The sequence below is a fragment of the Tupaia chinensis genome, unplaced genomic scaffold (assembly GCF_000334495.1).
Source record: "Tupaia chinensis unplaced genomic scaffold, TupChi_1.0 Scaffold000423_1, whole genome shotgun sequence".
Classification (NCBI taxonomy): domain Eukaryota; kingdom Metazoa; phylum Chordata; class Mammalia; order Scandentia; family Tupaiidae; genus Tupaia; species Tupaia belangeri.
The window spans coordinates 6,376,040-6,398,620 of record NW_006159928.1 but is presented as its reverse complement, the minus strand read 5'-3'; the positions used below and the strand labels follow the sequence as shown (position 1 = coordinate 6,398,620).

At 47.8% G+C, this 22,581-nt stretch overlaps 1 protein-coding gene across 1 annotated transcript in view; it reads right to left on the bottom strand.

Moving 5' to 3' along the window:
* The window catches only part of PLXNC1 (plexin C1), a gene marked incomplete at its 5' end in the record, with an annotated part of 177,452 nt that overhangs the window by 13,079 nt on the left and 141,792 nt on the right, over positions 1 to 22,581 (bottom strand). The window contains 3 exons of the mRNA XM_006154842.1: positions 292 to 346; positions 13,319 to 13,422; positions 16,439 to 16,616. Coding sequence (XP_006154904.1) covers positions 292 to 346; positions 13,319 to 13,422; positions 16,439 to 16,616 — 337 coding nt within the window. The remainder of the gene's footprint in view (positions 1 to 291; positions 347 to 13,318; positions 13,423 to 16,438; positions 16,617 to 22,581) is intronic.

Genomic DNA, 22,581 nt, shown 5'->3' with positions numbered 1-22,581 from the left:
ACAGAAGCTGTGAGGGCTGAGATTTTGCCCTGAGTTAGGGGCTAAGCAGCAGCAGCTTCCTTAGTGTTGAGCGGTCCAGGCCAACCTCATTTAGAGTTTCCTTTCCTTATTCTTGCAGGGCTTACGTTCTTAGGACTAGAAGAAACAGATCAAAATGGCTTTTCTCAGCTTCCAAAGAATTACACGGCAACAACTCCATCTCACCTTTGTGACGATCCATCTGAGAGAGGCAAAAGCAATACTTAATAAAGCTGGGTGAGAACAAAAGGTTAACAATATTATATTGGTTACCTGAAGTAAAATTTGCTATCTTCTTAAAGACCTTTATAGTGGATCCATTTGATATCTGAAAGCAAAGATAAAAAATATATGAGTTTTCAAAATTTAATGTATTTCTCAACTTCAACCAGAAATTAGATGGCTGGATGGGTCTTACATTCTCTCACTTATTAAATCAAATATTTATGAAGAATCTCTATGTTCTCAGCACTATGCTGCAGGCTGGGGCTATAATAATGAATGAGACACTGTCTCTGCCCGCCAGGGGCTCATGGTCCTGGGAAGGGACAGACAAGGCAGTGAGATACAGAAGGTAAGTGCTCAGAGGGTGGAGGGCTGTGCAGCAGGTGGGCAGAGGGCCAGCCAAGGAAGAGGAGAACACCAAGTGGCATTAGGACACTCCCCATCCTTCAGAGGTCAAGAGAGGCCTAGGCCAATGTCATTTTTAAAAATTCTTACTTGTTATGGACTGCCTGTGTCTCCTCCAAATTCATATGTTGACATCCTAACCTCAATGTGATGGTATTAGGAGGTGGGGCCTTTGGGAGGTGATGATGAGGGTGGAGCCCTCAGGAATGGGATTAGTGCCCCTGTAAGAAACGATGCTGGAGCTTACTTGCTCTCGCTGATCCCCATCACCTGAGGACACATGGAGAAGATGGCCCTCTGCAAACCAGGAAGAGGGCCCTCACCAGACACAGGACCTGCCGGTACTTCACCCTGGGCTTGGATTTCCAGCCTCCAGGACCGCAAAAACTAAATGTTTATTTAGGCCAAGCAGTCGATGGCATTCCATTACAGTGGCCCAGACTAAGACACCACTATAGTAAGATATGAAGAATGTAGGCCAGCAGGTGGTGTGGTGGTTGAGGTGCTAGACTCTCACATGGCCAACTGAGGTTCACGTCCAGTTCCAGTGGCTTAAGGATCACACTGAGTGCATGTGCGTGTGCATGTGTGCTCAAATCCCTGACAGGGGCAAGGAGGAGAGAGGATTGCATCATGGCTGTCCACCGAGGGAGATGATTTCTCACTTTCCCTCTTTCTGCCTCTCTTTGGCAAGGGCATGAGCCCTATGGGGGGAGAAAGAAAGAAAGAAAGAGAGAGAGAGAGAGAGAGAGAGAGAGAAAGAAAGAAAGAAAGAAAAGAAAAAAGAAGGAAAAGAAAGAAATGAAGAATGCTAAAATGGTGTTCAAACGCTGTGGCCTATAAAGGTAGCGTCTACCCTATGGCAGCAATTGAACATCTAGGTCTATATGCAACAGAAGAAAGTATAAATCCCAATAGTAAGTTATTTGCAATTGCCCCATTCTAAAACTTGCTCAAATATCCATTAACATTAGCATGAATACTAAGTAATCTCGGAGTATATTCACACAACAGAGTATTATAAAACAATGAAAATGAACAAATGACTACTACACACCACATGGGTGAATCTCACAATTATAATGTACAAAACAGGCTTGACACAAAAGAAAGAGCACACTGTATGGTTCTATTTATATAAAGCTAAAAAATCCCAAATAGTCAAGAAGAGAATGACTTCTGGAGAAGAAAGTGAGAGGTAATGATTAGCAGGGACTGGGAGAGGGCTTCCGTTTCTTGACCTGGATGGGAGTTATAGTATGTACTTGCTTGGTAATAATTCACCCAGCAGTATACTTACGATTTGTTCTAATTTCTGTAGTTATATACTATTTTTTAGAGTTTATAAAATCATAACACTTATACATACTTTTTAGTAAAAACTTTAAAATGTAAGCATCACATACGAGTGCTTAACTCTTACAGTTTAGTGAATGTTCACATTAAACAGAGACCCATGTAACCAGCAATGAAATCAAGATATAAAATATCTTGGGGACCAGCAGTTAGCGTAATGGCTATGTCGCTGGACTCCCAAGTAGTCGACCGCGGTTCAAGTCCCAGACCCGGTGTCTTAAATTCACGCTAGGCGCGTGTGCGTGCATGCCCAAGATCCCGAGAGAAAAATGGAAGAGAAGGGATTGCGGGGTGGCCATCCCCCCTGGGGGGTGTTTTCTCACTTTCTGTCTCTCTGTCTCTCTCTGTCTGTCTGGCGAGCGCACGTGCCCTGTAGCAAAAACCTCTCCAAAAAAAAAAAATAAAGATATAAAATATCTCAAGGTCCTGAAAAATACTTCTTCTCAGTCAGCAGCCACCCCATCCTCATCCAGAGGCCATCACTTTCCTGACTTTCATCTATTGATTAGTTTTGCCTGTTCCTCCACTTCATAGACAGAATTAAACAGTACATACTCTTGCATCTAGCTTCTTATGATCAGCATAAGGTGTGTGATGTTTATCTACGTTGCGGCAAATACCTGTAATTAGTCCTTTTTGATTACTGTGTATAAAAGGACTTCAAAAAGTGGGAAAATGGGGAACCAGCAGTTAGCGTAATGGCTATGTCGCTGGACTCCCACGTAGGCGACTGCGGTTCACGTCCCGGATCCGGTGGCTTAAAACTCACACCGGGTGCGTGTGCATGCATGCCCAAGATCCCGAGAGGAGAATGGAGGAGAAGGGATTGTGGCATGACCATCCCCGCTGAGGGGGGATTTCTCGCTTTCTGTCTCTCTGTCTCTCTCTCTGTCTGTCTGGCGAGCGCACACGCCCTATAGTGAAAATCCTCCCCCCCCCAAAAAAAAAGAGGGAAAATGGGGAACCAGCAGTTAGCGTAATGGCTATGTCGCTGGACTCCCACGTAGGCGACTGCGGTTCACGTCCCGGATCCGGTGGCTTAAAACTCACACCGGGTGCGTGTGCATGCATGCCCAAGATCCCGAGAGGAGAATGGAGGAGAAGGGATTGTGGCATGACCATCCCCGCTGAGGGGGGATTTCTCGCTTTCTGTCTCTCTGTCTCTCTCTCTGTCTGTCTGGCGAGCGCACACGCCCTTTAGTGAAAAACCTCCCCCCCCCCAAAAAAAGTGGGAAAATGGAATTAAAGTATAAGTTTTGCAAAAGATTTTTGAAATTCATGCATAGTCGTTTTCACAATACACATTTTCCAGGAACTTTGTGAAGACCCTGTGTCTTAGTTCCTTGTATGACTACACTACAAAAGCCACCATACAATGAAGGGAAGCAAGTGTTGATCTATACTGCAGGATGGATGAACTTCAAACCCATTATGCTAAGTGAAAGAGGTCTGTCACAGAAAGAACGCATACAGAAAGATCCCATTTACTGCATGTGACATGTCCAGAACCTCGATGACTAGCTGCCCATGGCAGGGGTGGAGGAAATAAGGAGGGATGCTAACGGTACAAGGCTTCTTTCAGGGGTGATGAAAACATTCTAAAATTAGATTGTGGCAATGGTTGCACAAGTCTGTAAATATACCTAAGAACATTGAGTCACACACTTTAAACAGGTGAGCTTTATGGTATAAAATTATATCCCAACAGAGCTGTTAAAAACTTGCCACACATTTTTGTAAAGTTTCTTTTTTCTATAAGCAAGAAAAACAGAGAGACAGACAGCACTCCCACAGGTCTCACAAAGGGCATTGCACCACGACCCATGACCAGTCTCAGCCAGCCCCTGGATGTTGGGCACATGTGTGCCTGGCATATTCCAGGGCGGTCTTCAGATGCAAACCCAGAACCTTCCCATGTGGGTCGGCCTCTTTACTGTTGCACCACTGTTCTGCCCCAATCCTCCCCGACTTTTTCTTTTTAAGAGAGATATTTTTGCTATAGGGCATGTGCATTTGCCAAAGAGACAGAAAATGACAGAGAGACAGAAAGCAAGAAATCACCCACCGGGGGGCGGATAGCCACGCTGCAGTCCCTTTTCCTCCGTTCTATCCTCAGGATTTTGAACACACATGCACACCCACCCAGCATGAGTCCTAAGCCACCTGGTCCAGGACTTGAACCACGGCTGACTGTGTGGGGAGTCCATTACACCATCCGATGGTCCCATCCCCGCAGATTTTAAATATATCAACTTGACAACTAAACATTGATAAGCTCATACAAGGCCTATGTATATAGCCTCTTTGGGAGTTCAAGTCAAGAGTTCTCACCCGAGGCCTTTTGGGATTGTGGAGCCCAGGCCAAATGGCCCTGCAGTGCCCTTTCTCCCACCCTGCTAGAAGAAGGAAGCAAGCAGGCAAAGAAGAAGTGCCCTTTGCCCATCAGACAGAAGACATAGATGCCAAGATGCAGATAGCAGACCTGGTTCCTAGGGAGGGATAAATTCTTCTCAGAGAGGGGCTAGTCCACAAAATTCTAAAACACAGAGGTGGCGAAGAGAAGCCCAGTCCAGGATACATAATTCTCCTCTTTCATTCTAGGGTTGTGTCTGGAAGATTAACCCTGTCATTTCTGAACCTCATCAGCTAAGAGACTTTTCCCTCCCTTAAAGCTCCAGGGCTGTTTTGAATTTCGAATTTCAGTATTAATTTGGACCTGGCCTTTCCTGGTTTAGAAAAAGGAGGAACCTAGAATTTTTCTTCTGGCCTGCTGCACGTTGGTTATCAAAATGTACAAGCCTGCCTAGCAAGCAGCAAAGCATGAAAACTTAATCTCCTTCAGGTCACAGGCACAGAGGGAGGCACGCAGGGCCAGAGCCAGCCACGAGAGGCCCCGAACACAGCTGTCCAGCCAGCTGTGTCCAGCCAGCTGCTAAGTGTGGGCCAGAGGCCTCCCACTGCTTTTGCAATCTTATGAGGTGAAAGAGGGGGACTGGGCAGGCCTCTGCAAAGTGTCTCCGGTGAGGATTCCTAACTCTTATTGAGCACTTAGACTCTGCCTTTATTACACTCCATCTTCTCCTTTCCCCCTCGAGCCATTCATTGTTTTCTGGCTGATTTTTTCCATTCTCCTCCATATTTGATACAATTAAAGGAAACGCTCTGTGCAGGCACCCCCTTAGCAATACTCAGACACCGAGTTTATGAGAATGTGTGAACAGAGTTACAAAATTCCTCCCCATGAAGAGCTGGATTATGCTCTGCTCCGAAGCCAATAAATATCTTTTTATAAAAGGAAGCCGGTGATTCATTCTGGGTAATTGTCAAAGAATGCATCCCAAATGGATCCCGTTGAGTGTTGAGCCAATACTCCGCTACTGTCAGACGCTTTGTTTTGCCAAAAGCGAGCACCCCTACTCTATAATCACCAACTCCACGGATGGGCCTTCTGATAAGGAGCACTGCCAAAAGTTCAAATGTCTTTTCGAGAGCTGGCAACGACTTGCTGCTGGCACTGTGCTCCTGCATTAAGACAGCATAGACGCAGCTTGTACCAAGGAAATTTTACTCTGAAATTATCTCCAGAGAGCAAGTGTAAAGCATTTTATTAGTGGATGAGTTGTGCCCGTGTGTGTGTGAGAGAGAGAGAAAGAGAGAGAGAGCGAGCCTGTGCACGAGTGTATTTCTAACTCTCACAGCTGTTCTAGGATGGAACGTTTCCACCCCTTGTGACACTTTCATACTAATATAAAGACAGACAAATAGTTCATTTACAGATGTTTGCTAGGAGGAGAGAAAGGTTTCTGTTTTCTATTTCACATAGTCAGCCGCTGTCGCGTGAAGGACAGAACGCCTTTTAGAAACTGCCGCAGACCCCAAAGTGTTAAAAATATATGCTGTTTGTTCCATCTGACGAGCTCCAAACGCTCTCCTAAGAGGGCCTCATTAATCGTCCCCTACTCCTGTGAGCAGAGAGTGTCCTCTGGGCCCCTACTTTAGGGATGAAAACCAAATTAAATCAAAGAAAGATTAATGTCACTAGATGGATCTGCGGCAGGAATGTGTCTCCAGCCCAGAGAGGAGCTGGTTCACACGGCAATTTCAAATTCAATTTCTTCCAGTCTCGTCATGTGCCAGGATTCAATGTGACAACAAGGTGGGCCCCCTCCAATGGTGCCAGCCCATGCTGGAGTGTCCCAGGGGTAACCGAGGGCTTTTTCCTCACCAGAATTAGGAAAGAAATGGACCCATGTCAACAATTTAAAGACATTCCTAGAGCTGGCGCCATGGCTTAGTAGTTAAGGGAAGCAGACCCCACATGGTGGACTGAATCATTTGAATCCCAGCACAGCAGCTTGAAAAAAACACCTAGCACATGTGCATACTTGCCTCCAAATCCCCACAGGATGGAGAAACGCAAGAGAAGGGACTCTGGAGTGACCCTCTGTCTGTGTGTGTCTCTCTCTCTGGTGAGTTCATGTACCTTCTGGCAATTAAAATGTATTTAAAGTCTCTCCTAAAATAAACAGGAGCTATGCATCCTCTCAACTATTTTCAAAGACAAAGTGAGCTGTCTTGATGGGAAGATAATATCTTTATGGCATAAATCGGAGATAATTTCATAAAAATAGATTTTCTAGACATAGGCTGAACTTACGTTTTACCTTAGAAAACTGCTATTTCTGCATGTGAAACACAAAACTGGTCAACTGTTGGCAATTTTGTATGGCTTAGCTTAAAGGAAACACTGAAATTTTAGCTGTAAATTTTATAGAAGTGACGTATGGCCTGAATATTGTGACGCTTTTCCCTTATTTAAAGAAAAACTATGAAAACACAATCATCAATATGAATGCCACAGGGAAACCCTTTCTGAGTCCTCGCATCCCTGAAACTGCCTTTCTATGAACACATTATGTGGAAACAGAATTTTTTTCTGTAGGGTTGTCCCAGCAGCCACTGCCAATACTGTCCACCCTCCGTCAGTACTGTCCTTCAGCTCTTCCCACTGACACCCCAAGGCTGGAAGCAGATGAAAAAGGAAGCCTTTTTCTCAGGGCCAGAGGGATAACCTTGCTTGGTCCTTCATCCAGGACTCACCAGGGAATTTGGAAGGAACAGTCAGATGTTCTCAACAGGCACATTGGATCAAAGGGTTCTTTTTTTTTTTTTTTTTTTGGAGAGATTTTTTGCTATAGGGCACGTGCGCTCACCAGACAGACAGAGAGAGACAGAGAGACAGAAAGCGAGAAATCACCCCCCAGGGGGGATGGTCACACCACAATCCCTTCTCCTCCATTCTCCTCTCGGGATCTTGGGCATGCACGCACACGCGCCCGGCGTGAGTTTTAAGCCACCGGGTCCGGGACGCGAACCGCGGTCGACTACGTGGGAGTCCAGTGACATAGCCATTACGCTAACTGCTGGTTCCCGGGTTCTTCTTTTTTAATGCAGGCAGGCATGTGTGCAGAGAGAGAAAAAAAGAGGGCGTGCACACATGTGTATCCCCAGCAGCCCCGGGTCATGCTGCAATTCTTCATCTTATCAGGATCCTGGGCACATGTGTGAGTCAAGTGTGTTTTCTAAACACCAGGGATGGGACTCAAACCCGGGCCATGTGGGATCCTGCTTCTTCTAGCAGCACCTTATCACTGTTCTCTGGGACTGGCCCAGGATTCTTGAAACCAGAGAAAAAGCTCATGGGATTCCTGTTTCTCCACTGTTTACTTGAAACTAAAACTTGGGCCAATAGCAAACTCCCTCTGAGGACTAGTAGAGATAACCCTGAGGTGGCCTTTCTTCCCAGGGCCCCAAGAATGTGTGTGAAGTTGGGAACCCACACGCTCCCTGTCTTTGGCTGTGTTAGAGTTGTCTGCTCTTGGTCACCAGAGAGAGGCCTCTCTTCTGAAGAGTAATTGCCACCTTCAAGGACTGCTGGCCATAGAGGACAGTAAGGTAGGATTCAAAGGAGGGAGGTATTTTGATAAACTCATAGTCATGAAGCTCATTATAAGGTTTTATTTTATTGTTATTATTATTATTATTTAGATTTTTGCCATAGGGCACATGTACTCATTGGAGGGAGAAAGAGAGGCAGAGTGAGAGGGAACGTGAGAAATAACCCCCCAGAGGGGGTGCCACACTGCAATTCCTTCTCCTCCATTTTCCTTTTAGGATTTTGGGCATTCACATTTGCTTGGCATGTTTTTCAAGCCAGGTCTAGTTCTTGAACTGTGAAGTCAGCCATGTGGAATCCGGTGCCTTAACTACTATACAACCTGCTGGCCTCCTCATCTTAAGATTTTAAGGGTAGACACTCTTTTATATTTGACACCAGAGAATGCAACTATTGGGGCCACATAGTGAGGCAGCAGTGCAGTGCTCCATGCAGCCAGACCTCATGGGGGGGTTCCGAGTTCATGGTCAGAGGCTACCCTCAACAGGCCAGGCATATATGCCCAGGACTTAGGGTAGGCTGGACTGTGGAGTCAAGACCCTGTTGGGGGTGTCTGTCTTTCTCTGTCTCTGTGTCTCTCTGTTGCTCACGAAAGAAATAAATAAGTTGACTTAAAAGAGAGAGAATATAGGAAACCAGCAGTTAGCGTAATAGCTATGTCGCTGGATTCCCACGTAATCAACCGCAGTTTGCGGCCTGGACCCGGTGGCTTAAAACTCATGCTGGGCACGTGTGCGTGCGTGCCCAAGATCCCGAGAGGAGAATGGCGAAGGGACTGGGGTGTGACCATTCCCCTCGGGAGGGGGGGTGATTTCTCGCTTTCTGTCTCTATGTCTCTCTCTATCTGGCGAGCGCATGCGCCCTATAGCGAAAACCTCTCAAAAAAAAAAGAGAGAAAATATAACTATCAGGATTTCTCACACATCAGGCCCAGCCCTCAGCTGGCTGTTCTGGAGATCAAAAACATGGGCTGAGAGCTGGACTCTGAGTAAGGACAGAGCCAAGTCTCTGGAGAAATTCCTCTTTCATCTGCTTCCAGCCTTGGGGTGTCAGTGAGAAGTCTGTGGCTTGGTTAAGTTTCTCCCTGGACCTCAGAATGGGAATAATGAGTGTCCAGCTCTGGGGGGGCTAGAGAGAGGCCCAGAGCCATGGCTGTTGGTGGAAGCCCCGGGACCGTGTGTGTACCCAAGAAGCACTACACCCGTTATACAGTAAAGACAGTCACACTGCAAGAGACCTCTAGGGACAGTCTGATCCCTTTCTTTGAGTGTCCAGGTGACGCACTTGACCAGAGGACTTCTAACTGTACCCAGCACACCCTTTGGGACAATCCTATGAGCCTCCGATGTTTCTGGATGACAGATTTGATGTGAACAGTGGCCACCTCTGCGTTAGCGCACGTCTGTCACAGGCAACATCTCTGAGCGACACTCTAGTTCGGCATCTGGTTGGCCTCTCTGAACTCACAGCGCAGAATGAGAGGTGCTCTCTGAGGAGAACGCTCCCCACCCCCAGGCCTGTCCTATACACCTGATGCCACTCTATGCCACATGTGGTGCTGTCTTAAGGCCGCCCAGCAGGGCCACGAAGGGGCCCATGGAAAGGAAGGAGCCTGGGACACAGGTGAGAACCCGCCAGTCACAGGGGGCCAGCGTGCCCCTCCCTCCAGCACAGATACATGCTACTGAGCTGATCTCGTGGGCTCCAGAACACAAGTGCAGTCCCCTCCAGTCTGCTCCGGAGTGACTGCCAGCGAGGGACATGCGCTAGGGGAGGGTTTAATTATAGGGTAGAAAGACGCCTCTGGCTTCATGTGTTTGTAAAGACATCGGCTCACTTAACCCCTTGTCTGCAAAGACAGAATGAGAGTGGAACAGAGATCCGCCCTCCTCTGCGTCCGCTGTACGGGCATGGGCGCCCATCTGAGCACCTGGCTGTGGGCTGCTGTGAACGTGAGCTGAGCGGATGCACGTGAAGGCTGCCAGGTGCTGGCTGTGGTCATCACCACGGATGCTTGGACTGGTAAGCATGCCGTCCAGTAGCCGACAGGGTACTGCTCATCATTTGGGGCTCTAGGGGATCGTATGTAGTCCATGACACGCTCCATTTTTGCTGTACCCTCAGATCCCCTCGAGAAACCAGTTCTTCAAATGCTAGACAGTCAGTCATTCAGAGGAAACCAGCCATCCTCTCTCTGCCCTCAGGATAGACAAGGCGAGACGAAGCGGGCTCCCGCTCCAGCAGCAGGGACTTTGTTTAGATAGTAGGAGGAACTGGCCGTCACTAAGGATTAACTTTGAAACCCAACTAATTTGGACTAATTGGAGGGAGGTGAGTCTTAACATTTAGAACTTCGAATTAGACCCTATTTTTAAATGAAATATAGTTTTTGGCTTTCAGGCTCATCCAGTGACTCAAACTAGGGTGCTTCAGTGAATGAATAAGAGTGGTAATTAGCCTCTTGTCTCTTTGGGGGGAAAGGCAAGTACTGGAGAACATTTTTCTTCACCGAAAGGGCAAAAGCAAACCTCAGCCCAGCCCCGTCACATGGCCCCGAATTCCAAATCTGCGCCTTCTGTGGAGGCGTGACTAAATCAAGCCCAGACTCAGGTGGCCGAGGGTGCTGGAGGGTGCTGTTTTCCCAGCAGTCTTTAAAAAAACAGGGTTTTCGAGATAGTCCAGGCACCAGGCCGGTGACCTCCCTGGTTCCCTTCAAGCTCTGTGCATTTATTTGCCTTACGGCTTAGCTTTTTAAACATAAGGAGAATCCTTTAAGCCCTCGTGTCCTAGTCTTGTCATTTATTACCACTACGCAGCAACGCCAGGCTATGAGGCCAATAAATCATTCGGACGGGAAGTGACTACAGGCCGGATTAATTTCATTATCATCCTTAAGCAGATAGGTGTCTAGCACGGACGATGTCTCCAGTGAAGAGTGATGCTCTCTCTCTCCTGACAGGCCTTCCTCCTTAGCCTGCAGACAGCTGCGGTGGTGCTTCCTTTTCCCTGCTGTCCTGCCTTTCCCTAGAAATGGCGGTGGGTGGCCACGCCTCCTCCCCAGGGGGCCTACCTAGTGCAGAAGCCAGGCTGGGGCAAGACAGAGTCACAGCTGGGCTTGGCCAGCACCTAAGCAGGAGCACCAGAAGGCAGGCCTTCTATAGGCTGAGCTGGAGCTTGCCCAGACAAGCTTGCCACCCAGACACAAGGTGGAGGGGAGACGGCCCACGGGTCTGTGACTCCAGGCTTCAACACAATGCCAGGAGAGGCCTTTCTTGGGGTATTTCCACCCAGCAGGGCGGCACCTCCAACTCCATCTGGGCTTGCCATTGCATTTCCTGGAAAGCAGGGGTCGCCAAGTGCTGCCTGCCCCCCAGGAATGCACACTTCTAGGGAGCTCCCTGGGGGGTTTCCACCAACTCTAAAAGCTAAGAGAGACTTCTCTTGGGAAGATGAGTCCCAGGTTGGGAAGTCAGAGCTGTTGGAGAGTGAGCACAGGAGTAAGTGGTTCTTCTGTAGGGGTCCCCTCCAGTGAAGTGGGTGTCACCCAAAGCAACTATCTCCCCACTGAGTCTGAGACCCACTCAACCCCGGAGTCCAAGGACAGGGTATTCTCTGTTTCTGACTGTTGTCCAGACAGCTCTGCTCTAGAAACGGTCTCAGCTTCCTCCTGGGAAAGAGGAGAGCCTGGCAGAGTCCAGAGCCCTTCCTGGTGCAGACCTAGACTGTACAGCCCCGAGATGGGCGATGCCTCCTCTCCCAGTGTGCTGGAAGTCAGCGCTCACCTCTGAAAAGGCACCTGCATCTCTGCATCCTCCCACCATCCCTCACCCCAGGGTCTTCCCCTTCGCAGGGTTTGTAGTGCCCACCTCCTGAGCACCTCTGAACCCAACCCCAGAACCACTGTGTTATTTCGAGACAGCATCATTCCTCACCTGAAACTCTCCAGCAGCTCCTAATGCGTCTCCCTACCTGCAGGTTTGCAGTCCCTTATACCCACACTTCATGCTCGGTCACAGCCATTTCTGAAACGCAGCAACTTCCCAGTGCTTCTGTGTACAATTCGAATTCCTGAAGAAGCTCACCGAACCCTGTGTGGTCTGTATCCTCCCCTCCCCTCAGTCCCTCCACCTTCGGTGCAAGGCCGCCACACCTACTGGTCATGCCACGGACCCTACAGCCACTATCTGGCTCCCCCACCGCCTAGCTGACACCAAGCCGTCCTGAGCCTCAGTGTACCCATCTATGAAAGGGGCGCTCATGAACCCTGACTCATAGGACTGCTACAGGATAGAATGAGCTGAAGAAGGGCAATGCTGAAGACGGCCCCTGGCGTGGAGCAGGTGCTCCGGAAGTGCTGGCTGTGGCCGGCTCTTCCTGCCACGTGCTGCACCCAAGTCCATTCCATCTGAAAGTCGTTCTACTGAAGAACACACGAGCTCTCCATTCACTGCTGGATGGGTGCACTGACAGCCAGTCCCAGCTTGGCTAGTTCTCCTCATTCTTTTGTCTTAGCATAGTTATAGCTTCCTCCAGAAAGCCTTCTCGATTGCTCCAACCTACAGTACTATTAGACCAAAAGGTGCTGCTTCCTGACTTGTTTCTTCCTCGCTAGAGCTGTAGGCTCTCGGAATCGGGGACTCAGGCTTTGTTCCTCTCCCAGGCATCCTGAGATTGTCACAGAAATTCAGAGAACGCCACTGAGTGATCTCCATGTCCCAGTGTGTTCAGAAACCCTCCCTACCTCCTCTGTCTCGTGATGTGCAGGGTTCTCTGGCTCTCAAGTTTCTGAGAAGTCACATGTGCCCCTCACTGACCTCAGCATCCACCCTGCAAGTGGATCTGGGGGTTAAAGGAGGTAATGCTGAATATTACGAGCAAATGGGGAAGTTAGAACTTCTTCAGGAACAAGGACTCATACGAAAGGTCACAGGCCTATGGTGAACACAGTGGAGCAGGTGAGGCTGGGCCGGGGAGGGCTCTGCTCGGCACCCAGCAGAAGGCACAAGGCAATGCTGCTATGGCTTTGCTGAGAAGCATAATCCGAAAGGCCGGAGAATTTCATGAAGGCCAAGCTTCTGACCTACACTGCAGGATGGAGAGTGTTCAGGCAATACGAAATTCAAAAACTGAGGCCTTCTGAGAGGGGATGCAAGATGGTGGTATGAGAGAGCGATGCATGGGTTCTTCTGAACAAGCAGCCACAGAGAACTTCTGCCCCAGAAACAAGCCATCTGCAAAGCATTCCAGGCACTGGTGGGAGTCCGCGATTTTTAAACAAGAACTTACACGGCACAGGGGTGATCTCATCAATAAGGATTAGGATGAGGAAGGAGGTGGAGGGCCAAATCTGGGTCTTACCTCATAGTGGCCAATGGTATTTAGTTTGGTTATTCCATCTTCAAGAATCACAGAGGAGCTGTCGATATCCAGTAGTTCTTTCTGTCGTGTGCCCACTTGAAGCTCTGGAAAAAATGGGATGGGACATATTGTTCTTGTTTTAAATTACAATGAGATAATTCCCACCTTGTTACTTTATGGATATTATCATTACTGTCATTAAATTGCTAGGGGCCAACCAGTCAGTACAGTGGTTACGGTAGCTGAATTCCACGTGGCCACTATACTATTCAACTCCAGGACCCAGCAGCCTGAAAATCATGCCAGGCACAGGTGTGTGCATGCCCAAGATCCCGAGGGAGAATAGAGGAGAAAGAACTATGGGGTGGTCATCTCCCCTGAGGGGTGATTTGTCACTTTCTCTGTCTGTCTTTGTGTCTTTCTCCAGCAAGTACATGTGTCCTGTAGCAAATTAAAAAAAATATATATATATAGCCAGAGGGTGTGTGTGCTCACTGGAGAGAGAGAGATGGAGTGAGAGAGGAGAGAGAGGGGGAGGCAGCTCCCTGTGGGGCATGGTCATGCCATAATCCCTTCCCCTCTGTTTTTCCATGCTGTTGGCTTTGGGGCACACACACGCATGTGCCTGGCACTAGGCTACAGAGCCAGCCAGCACAAATATTTATAAATAACTAAAACTTGGTTTGTTTGTTTTGTTTGTTTGTTTTGTTCTTCTGGTTTTTTTTGTTTGTTTGTTTGTTTTTGTCATAGGATATGTGTGCTCGCCAGACAGGCAAAGGAAGACAGTGAGAAACAAAGTGACAAATCACTTCCCGGGGAGGATGCCATGCCACAATCCCTTCTCCTCCATTCTCCTCCTGGGATTCTGGGCACACAAACACACATACCCAGTGTGGGTTTCAAGCTGCCAGATCTAGGACTCGAACCGAGGTTGACCATAATGGAATCCAGTGTCTTAACCACCACGCCACCTGCTGGCCCCTGAAACTTGAATCTTGAATGAAGTGGCAAATCTTTGTTTGACAGTGTGGAGCTATAACAGCCAGGCTGAGTTTTGTTTGGTTTTGGTTTTGGTTTTCCGCTGAGAGCTCAGACGTTTAAGGCCAGTCCTCCCTGAAGATCTTACACTGAGGCTGAGCCACTGAAGGCAAAATAAGGCATCCTCGGAGGGACCAGGCTCTTGAAAAGATTCCCAAAGCAAGTGTGTATACTCACACCTGTGTGTGGACGTATCCACAAATAGGTGCCATTCAAACCATCTCTAGTCAGTACCGCAAGGTGCACTGACATGCCAGTACCTCAGGGCACAAAGCCTCTGGTGAAGACTGCCAACCTGTGTCAGAAGATGGTCCATAATGTGTGCTCCTCTTCTTTTGAACATACACATGTATTTTATGAATTATTATTTTAACATTATTTAATAGTCAACTCAGCACCACTATTTACCGATCTGGAGACTGCACATAAAAATTCGGTCTTCTTTCTTTTTAAAAAGGTAGATGATTCGGTAACACTGACCCTGCCGGCTCCCATAAAAACCATGAGCTGAAACTAAGTGGTGTTGCCCCCTAAGATAGGGGTCTTTCCCCCATTTAGGTCAGGCCCCACCATTTCTATTGTCCCAGGCAGCTGACACCCCTTACTCATGTACTTTGGGCATCTGAGTTTGTGAGCCTCTGCTGTACGAGGTCTGAGTATAGTGCTTCTTAATTCCAGTACAATTTAAGACTGGCTTCGAGCTCTGCCTTACTTTCCCGAGACCAGCCTTGGAGGCACTTTGGAAGATCAGGAGGCATGCAGATGCCACCCAGGGTTCTGATAGGCAGTGTGTTGCCATCTGCCCTCAGACCACAGTGGGCACCCCCTGCTTATTCTGCTCCCACCTTTCCTACTTCTGGAGGCCAGGGATACCGGATTGACACAAACCCAGTAAAGGGGAAGATGCTACTACAGACCCTACAGAGGCAGGACTGAGGCTGTTGGGCTATTTCCCCAGTGGATGCCAGGTGGGTCTGTCCATGTTCTTTGTAGGCAGAGCCACATGAGTATGCCCAAAGTACATGGCTGTACGCTTGGGGTCAGGAAGCTGATGGTCTGGGTCAGGCATGGCTTCCTGGCTGGGGCTTCCCTTTGATTCTGTGTCTAGAGAACTAAGCTAAAATGGTCTTCAAGCTGCCCAGCAGCCCAGCCAATGAAAGGAAACAGAAGCGAGGTGGAGACCAGGCACCTCTGGGCCCCACTGTCTTTGAAGCTGGGTCTTGTCACAACTACATATTTGCACGGTCTCACTCCAATTTCCCAGACCCTGCCTGCAGGCTTTTCTCAATGGCCTTTTAGCAGGAGGTTTGACTTGGAAGGCCGAGTGGGAGGATTTAATTGCCTGCTTCGTTGGGGCCTACAACTGCACACCGAGGGGAGATGAACCTTGTGACGCTGTCTGTCACTGCTGCGATTTTACTCTTATTTCCTGTCCCATTATCTGCTATAAAATCCCACCGCAGTCTCCTGGGAGGGCTGCACGGAGCTCAACTTTAAAGTGTTGATGAACATTTGAGTGAAGCGGAGCCCTGTTAGCTTGCTCACGCATATGGTCTCTTCTGCAGTCTACCAATACGGCCCGAAAATGAATTCATAGCAGATGCTGCCTCACATTGGGGAGGATGGAGGACGCACTTAATGCAGGCTGCGATTAGCAGAGAGGAAGATGACCTTTCCAGCACACTGCAGTTACCACCCAGAGTCTCAGCCACCCACTAATGACACGCTCGGTATCACAACAAACAAATCAAATGCCAATGTGAAATGCAACACGTCTGGAGGGCACAGGGTTTACACCTTTTTGTACTTCTAGATGCGTGGTGATTCCATTTGGTCTCAGGGTCAGCAGTCTCATGAATCTGATTTACAAACATAATATTTTAAAGATGGCATCTTGGCAGGATTATGCTTCCTGAGAAGAATCATGAGAGAGCCATGCTGCCTCTGGACCCTTAGACATGCCCTCCAGGAGCAACCTGGGCCACAAAAGCATCACCCAACGGAAGCTGCTGAGGGCAGGGAAGGAAAGAGGGAGGACAGTTCATGAGGAGATCGGACGAAGTCAGTCCTGCGTTGTCTTACCAAGACCAATCTCATTGAGCTGAAGTCCGTAAGGGGAGCCATTTTTGCTTAAGAATGCTTGGAAAATCTTTTCTTTGGCTTGGCCTATGGTATCACAATCAAGAACATTGACTGAAATGTTCCGACAGACATCTGCACTCTCGTTTTCTGGAATTTTTTCAAAGACGATGTTTAATGCCTGCAAGAATACAAACAGGGTTTCGAGTCTATTAGATAATTGCGATCTGAAAGGCATTCATAAAAGACACGAACCTTGGCGAGTCCTCCTAATACCTCCGATAGCACATTAGCAAACACTATATCACATTATACTACTTTAATCTTTTCTCCATAATCCATTCTTTTCAGGGATAATGGAAAGGAAAACAGAAAGTTAAAACTCTCATTACAGAGCAAGCATTGAATAAATCTATCTGAGAGTAAAATTTATATACACAAATATTCTAAAAATGGTGATTTCTAATTTCATCCTCCAAAAAAAACCAAACTATTGGAAAGGTTCCACAGTAGAGAAGGGCAGACTAGTGATTATCTTTTTCATTAACAGGACCACAGAATCCCAGAAGTGAAGTTCCAGGTGACAGGAAAGGTTACAAGGTCCCTGTATTGATCATGCCAAAGAGGTCACTTGTTAATATCCAGCATTAATTACAGTAACATTTATCTCCCCCCCTCCACTTCCAACATCTTCAGTTAGATGCTTTCCTGAGCCCTCATTAAAACACTGAGATCCCTACCCTGCACTATTATTCTTGCATTAATTACTTTACATTTCAGTGCCATTACTTAACGTTTTGTCAGTTAACATTCTCCCAGTGCAGCAAAACCTCAGAATCTAGACTACTAGAGGGGGATGAGGATTTCGTACATGTGTGAAAACACAGAACCAGAGAATATTTCAAAATGATTTTAAAAGGAATTTCAGGTTCACTTTGCCTAAGAACAAATAGATCTACAACAACCAAGTTGTACCTGCTACAGATCCTTAGGGAAACTGATGTAAGGAAGAGCAAAGAGTATTTACTGTAAGTAGTGTGAACAAATGGTTTAGATTTTTAGGCAGCTTAGTAATCACTGAATCAGAAGGACTTGGGTATGGTATTGAAGACAATTATTTCATGTTTTTGAGCCCGGCTTAATGAGGAAATGTAAAATGATTAAGAATGAGAATTTTTTTTTTTTTGGAGAGGTTTTTGCTATGGGGCGCGTGTGCTTGCCAGACAGAGAGAGACAGAGAGACAGAAAGCGAGAAATCACCCCTCAGAGGGGATGGCCACGCCTCAGTCCCTTCTCCTCCGTTCTCCTCTCGGGATCTTGGGCACACATGCACACACGCCCGGCGTGAGTTTTAAGCCACCAGGTCCAGGACGTGAACCGCGGTCGACTACATGAGAGTCCAGCGACATAGCCATTATGCTAACTGCTGGTCCCAAGAATGAGAATGTTAAGAAGTGAAAACATGGGACCAGTAGGTGGTGGAGTGGTTGAGATGCTGGATTCCCACAGGTCTGAGTCCTGGACCTAGCAACTTGAAACTCACGCTGGGCACATGTGTGCATGTCTAAAATCCTGAGAGGAGAATGGAGGAGAAGACCTTGTGGTGTGGCTATCCCCCTACCCCTGGTGGGTGATTTCTCACTTTCTGTCTCTCTGTCTCTCCAGTGAGTGAATACACCGTATAGCAAAAAGTCTCAAAAAAAAAAAAAAAAGTGAAAGCACAGGGGTCTGAAGGTGGTGAAAAAGTAACACCTGATGTTGTGTGAGTATGACCGACTCAGGAAGGTTCTGCCTTTACATCCAGAGACATCCCTGAGTATGTCGGGCATCAGTACGCCCATGATCTGGGGCAGGTTGGGGCTGGGAGCTGATTTTTGTGTCAAGACCCTATTGGGGTGCTCTCTCTGTCCTGTCACTCATGTAAATAATAAATGAATAAGCTTTAAAAAGAAAACAAAGGAGGGAACCAGCAGTTAGCGTAGTGTCTATGTCGCTGGACTCCCAGGTAGTCGACCACGGTTCTTGTCCCGGACCTGGTGGCTTAAAACTCATGCTGGGCGCATGTGCGTGCATGCCCAAGACCCCGAGAGGAAAATGGAGGAGAAGGGACTGCGACATGACCATCTCCTCTGGGATGATTTCTCGCTTTCTGTCTCTATGTCTCGCTCTGTCTGTCTGGCGAGCGCATGCGCCCTAAAGCAAAAACCTCTCCAAAAAAAAAAAAGAAAACAAAGGCAAAAGTAGTCCCAGAGCTGGTGGCTTGAAACTCACACCAGATGTGTGTGTGTTGTATGCCCAAAATCCTGAGAGGAGAATGAATGAAAAGGGATTGTGGCATGACCATCCCCTCTGGGAGGTGATTACACACTTTCTGTCTCTCTGTCTCTCCCTCGAGTGAGCGCATGTGCCCTATGGCAAAAATATCTCTTAAGAAAAAAAAAGTGGGACCAGTAGATGGCAAAGTGGTTGCGGGTTGAGTGTTCTGGATCTGGTGGCTTGAGAATCACACCAGACATGTGGACATGCATGCCCAAAATCCCAGGAGAAGAACGGAGGAGAAGGGATTATGGCATGGCCATTCCCCCTGGAGGATGATTTATCACTTTCCCTCTCTCTCTCTCTCTCTCTGGCTAGTGCACATGCCCTATGGCAAACCACCTCCCCCCTAAAAAAAAGGACGTGAAAATAGAAATAATCTGGAAAATGGGGATCCTTAGAATTACTTTGACTTTAAAATGGGTGTAATGGGGACTAGCAGATGGCATAATGGTTATATCGCCGGACTCCCACATAGTCGACTGTGGTTCAAGTCCCGGACCCAGCAGCTTAAAACTCACTCCAGGCACGCACGCATGCTTGTTTGTGTGCATGCGTGTGTGCGTGTGTGCCCAAGATCCCGGGAGGAGAATGGAGGATAAGGGATTGTGGAGTGGCCATCCCCCTAGGGGATGATTTCTGACTTCCCATCTGTCTCTGTCTCTCTAGCGAGTGCACACGCCCTATAGCAAGAATCTCTCAAAAAAAGGGAGGGGGAGGGTTAATGACAGTACCCGCCTTCTATTAGGTCGTTGGGAAAGTCTCGATGTATTTTCCTATGCAAAAAATGCATCATGACTTCCCCAGCAACCCAACTGCTTTGTTATGGAGGTGAAATGGGATAATGTGCTCAAGGGATTAGCACCAGACTGGCTGCTGGGAAAGGCTCAATGACGATGGTGCTGACATAATTTAATAATAATTTATTAACTTGTTATGATAATTAGTAGTAGTAGTATGAGTATGCCAAATGTTCCTTTGGAAACAGAGACTGGGCCCACACTGAGCAGCTAGACTCCGTGTCGGTGTCTCTGCACAGTGAGGAGGAAGCAGGCAGCAAGCGGCAAGGCATGGGCTTGGGCTTTAATCCCAGCATCCTAACCAGCAAGGCGGTCTGTGGGTCCCTCACTACCCAGCATGGTGGCCTCTTGGAACCTGGGTTTCTCACCTGCAATGTGGGGATAATGACAGTGACCACCTCTCGGGGTTCCTGTGATGACCCGAATTAACCATGTAGCACTCAGAACAGCGTCTGGCTCATGCCTGCTTGGGAGCTTGACTTTCAGACACGGACCCGGGGCTACTGAGACTCTGGATAGGCCTCAGGAGATGTCTTCTCCCGGTGCTGCTACGGCCTGAATGTCTGTGTTCCCAAAATCCACATGTGGAAATCCTCACCCCCAGGTGATGGTATTAGGAGCTGGGGCCTTTGGGAGGTGATTAGCTCACGAGGGTGGAGCCCTCATAAATGGATTTGGTGTCCTTAAGCTTTTAAGCTTCCTTGCTGTTCTATCAAGTGAGGGCACGGTAAGAAAGCAACATCTGTGAGAAAGCAGGTTCTCACCACACACCGGATCTGCCAGCACCTTGGTCTTGGAGTTCCCAGCCTCCAGAAGTGTGAGAAATTTCTGTTGTTTATAAGGTGCCCAGTTCATGGTATTTGATGTTACCAGCCAGAGAGGACTAAAACAAATGCCCTTAACTCTCACCCCTACAACCCTGTTTATAATAACGCAAGATTAAACATTGGTCTGGTCCTGAGCCACTGATTGAAGTTCCCAATCAGTAGAACCTGAATTCAGAGGGTAGCTCAGAGGCCCTCCATCCGGCCTGTGCGAGTCTCCTGGAACAGAACCACTCCATGCCTGTTCTCAGAGGACATTTGTGTCCTGGGCAAGTCACCTGAAAGGGTTCGAAAACCTTTCTTCTCACAGGCGAAAAATAAAAAACTACCAGACGTGAGGGAAGGCAGGGAGTACTGGGTGGGAGGCTGACCACCGGGTAGGCTGTCCAGAAAGATCTAGCACCAGAGTCCTCTCTCCCACCGCCAGTTTTCCGTGACATTTATGAGAACTTCTGGGGCCAGCCATGACTACCAAACACATTTTAAGACATATTTTTTTATATTTCAATGTCTGGCAAAGGAGGTGTATTATTATCCACTTCAGGGTGGGGAAACTGAGGCACGCAGGAGCTACATATAGTGGGTGAGATACCCATGGGTTCTACGTGCACGGATGCAACCAATTCCAGGTGAAAAATATTCACACACAGAAAAACACAAAGACAAATGACAACAGTAAAAATAATGCAGATAGGGGACAGCAGGTGGTGTGAAGATTAAGGCGCTTGACTCCCACAATATGGACCATGTTTCGAGTCCCAGACATGGTGGCTTGCTTTCTTACTCTCCCTCTCTGTGTGTCTCTCTGGTGAGGGCATGTGCCCTATAGAAAATCGAAAATAATAATAAATCAAATAAAAAATTCTTTTTGGAGAGGTTTTTGCTATAGGGCGTGTGCACTTGCCAGACAGACAGAGAGAGACATAGAGACAGAAAGTGAGAAATCACCCCCCAGGGGGGATGGTCACGCCACAGTCCCTTCTCCTCCATTCTCCTCTCGGGATCTTGGGCACGCACACACACACGCCCGGCATGAGTATTTTTCTTTTCTTCTTCTTTTTTTTTTTTTGAGAGGTTTTTCACTACAGGGCACGTGCGCTCGCCAGACAGACAGAGAGAGACAGAGAGACAGAAAGTGAGAAATCACCCCCGAGGGGGGAATGGCCACGCCGCAATCCCTTCTCCTTCATTCTCCTCTCGTGATCTTGGGCACACATGCACAGGCGCCTGGGGTGGGTTTTAAGCCACTGGGTCCGGGACACGAACCGCGGCAACTACGTGGGAGTCCAACGACATAGCCATTACGCTAACTGCTGGTTCCCCTTTTTTTTCTTTCTTTAAAGTTATTTATTTCATTCCACTTGTTATTATTATTATTTTTTTAATTTGACCAGAGAGAGACAGAGAGAAAGAGAGGAATTCAGCGCCTGTAACCATCATGCCAATAATACAAATAATACAAATAAAAAACAATCAAGTATAACAACTACTTACATAGCATTCACACTGTATTAGGTATAATAAGTGATCTAGAGATCATTTATAGTATATGGGGGGGTGTGCATGGGTGATATGCAAACACTGTGCTTTTTTTCATTGCCAGAGGGTGCACTTGCGAGAGAGAGAGAGAGAGAGGAGGGGGGAGAAGGAGAGAAATTCCTAACTGGGTGTAGTCACGTTGCAATCCCATTTCCTCCATTTCTGCACCCACTCAGGATTTGGGGCACACAGACACTTGTCCTGAATGTTTTTCCTTTTTAAAGGCTTTTTCTATAGGGCGCATGCACTGGCCAGAGTGGGAGTCCAGTGTCTTTACTACCATCTCGTGTTTTTCATGCCATCAAAGCCAGGATTCAAACTGCGGTTGGTCATGTGGGATCCGGTTCCCTGTGCATAGGGATTAACCACTATACTACATGGCTGGTCTCTGTGCTATTTGATATAGGGGACAAAATCCTTGGATTTTGGTATCTACAGGGTAGGGGATGAGGGAGCTGTGGTACTGGAACAGTCCCTGTGAATATCCATGGACAACTGTAACTTGCTCCAGGGTCATAACCAGCAGTTGACACCAAATTTCCCTCGCTGCAAGTTGGTGCCCTGAAACCATCAGATATGAGTCACCCTTCCTACCACCATGGCATTCCCCCACTGGTCCCACTGACAGCCCAGGAACCATTTTTTTTTTTTTTTTAGGGGTTTTTTT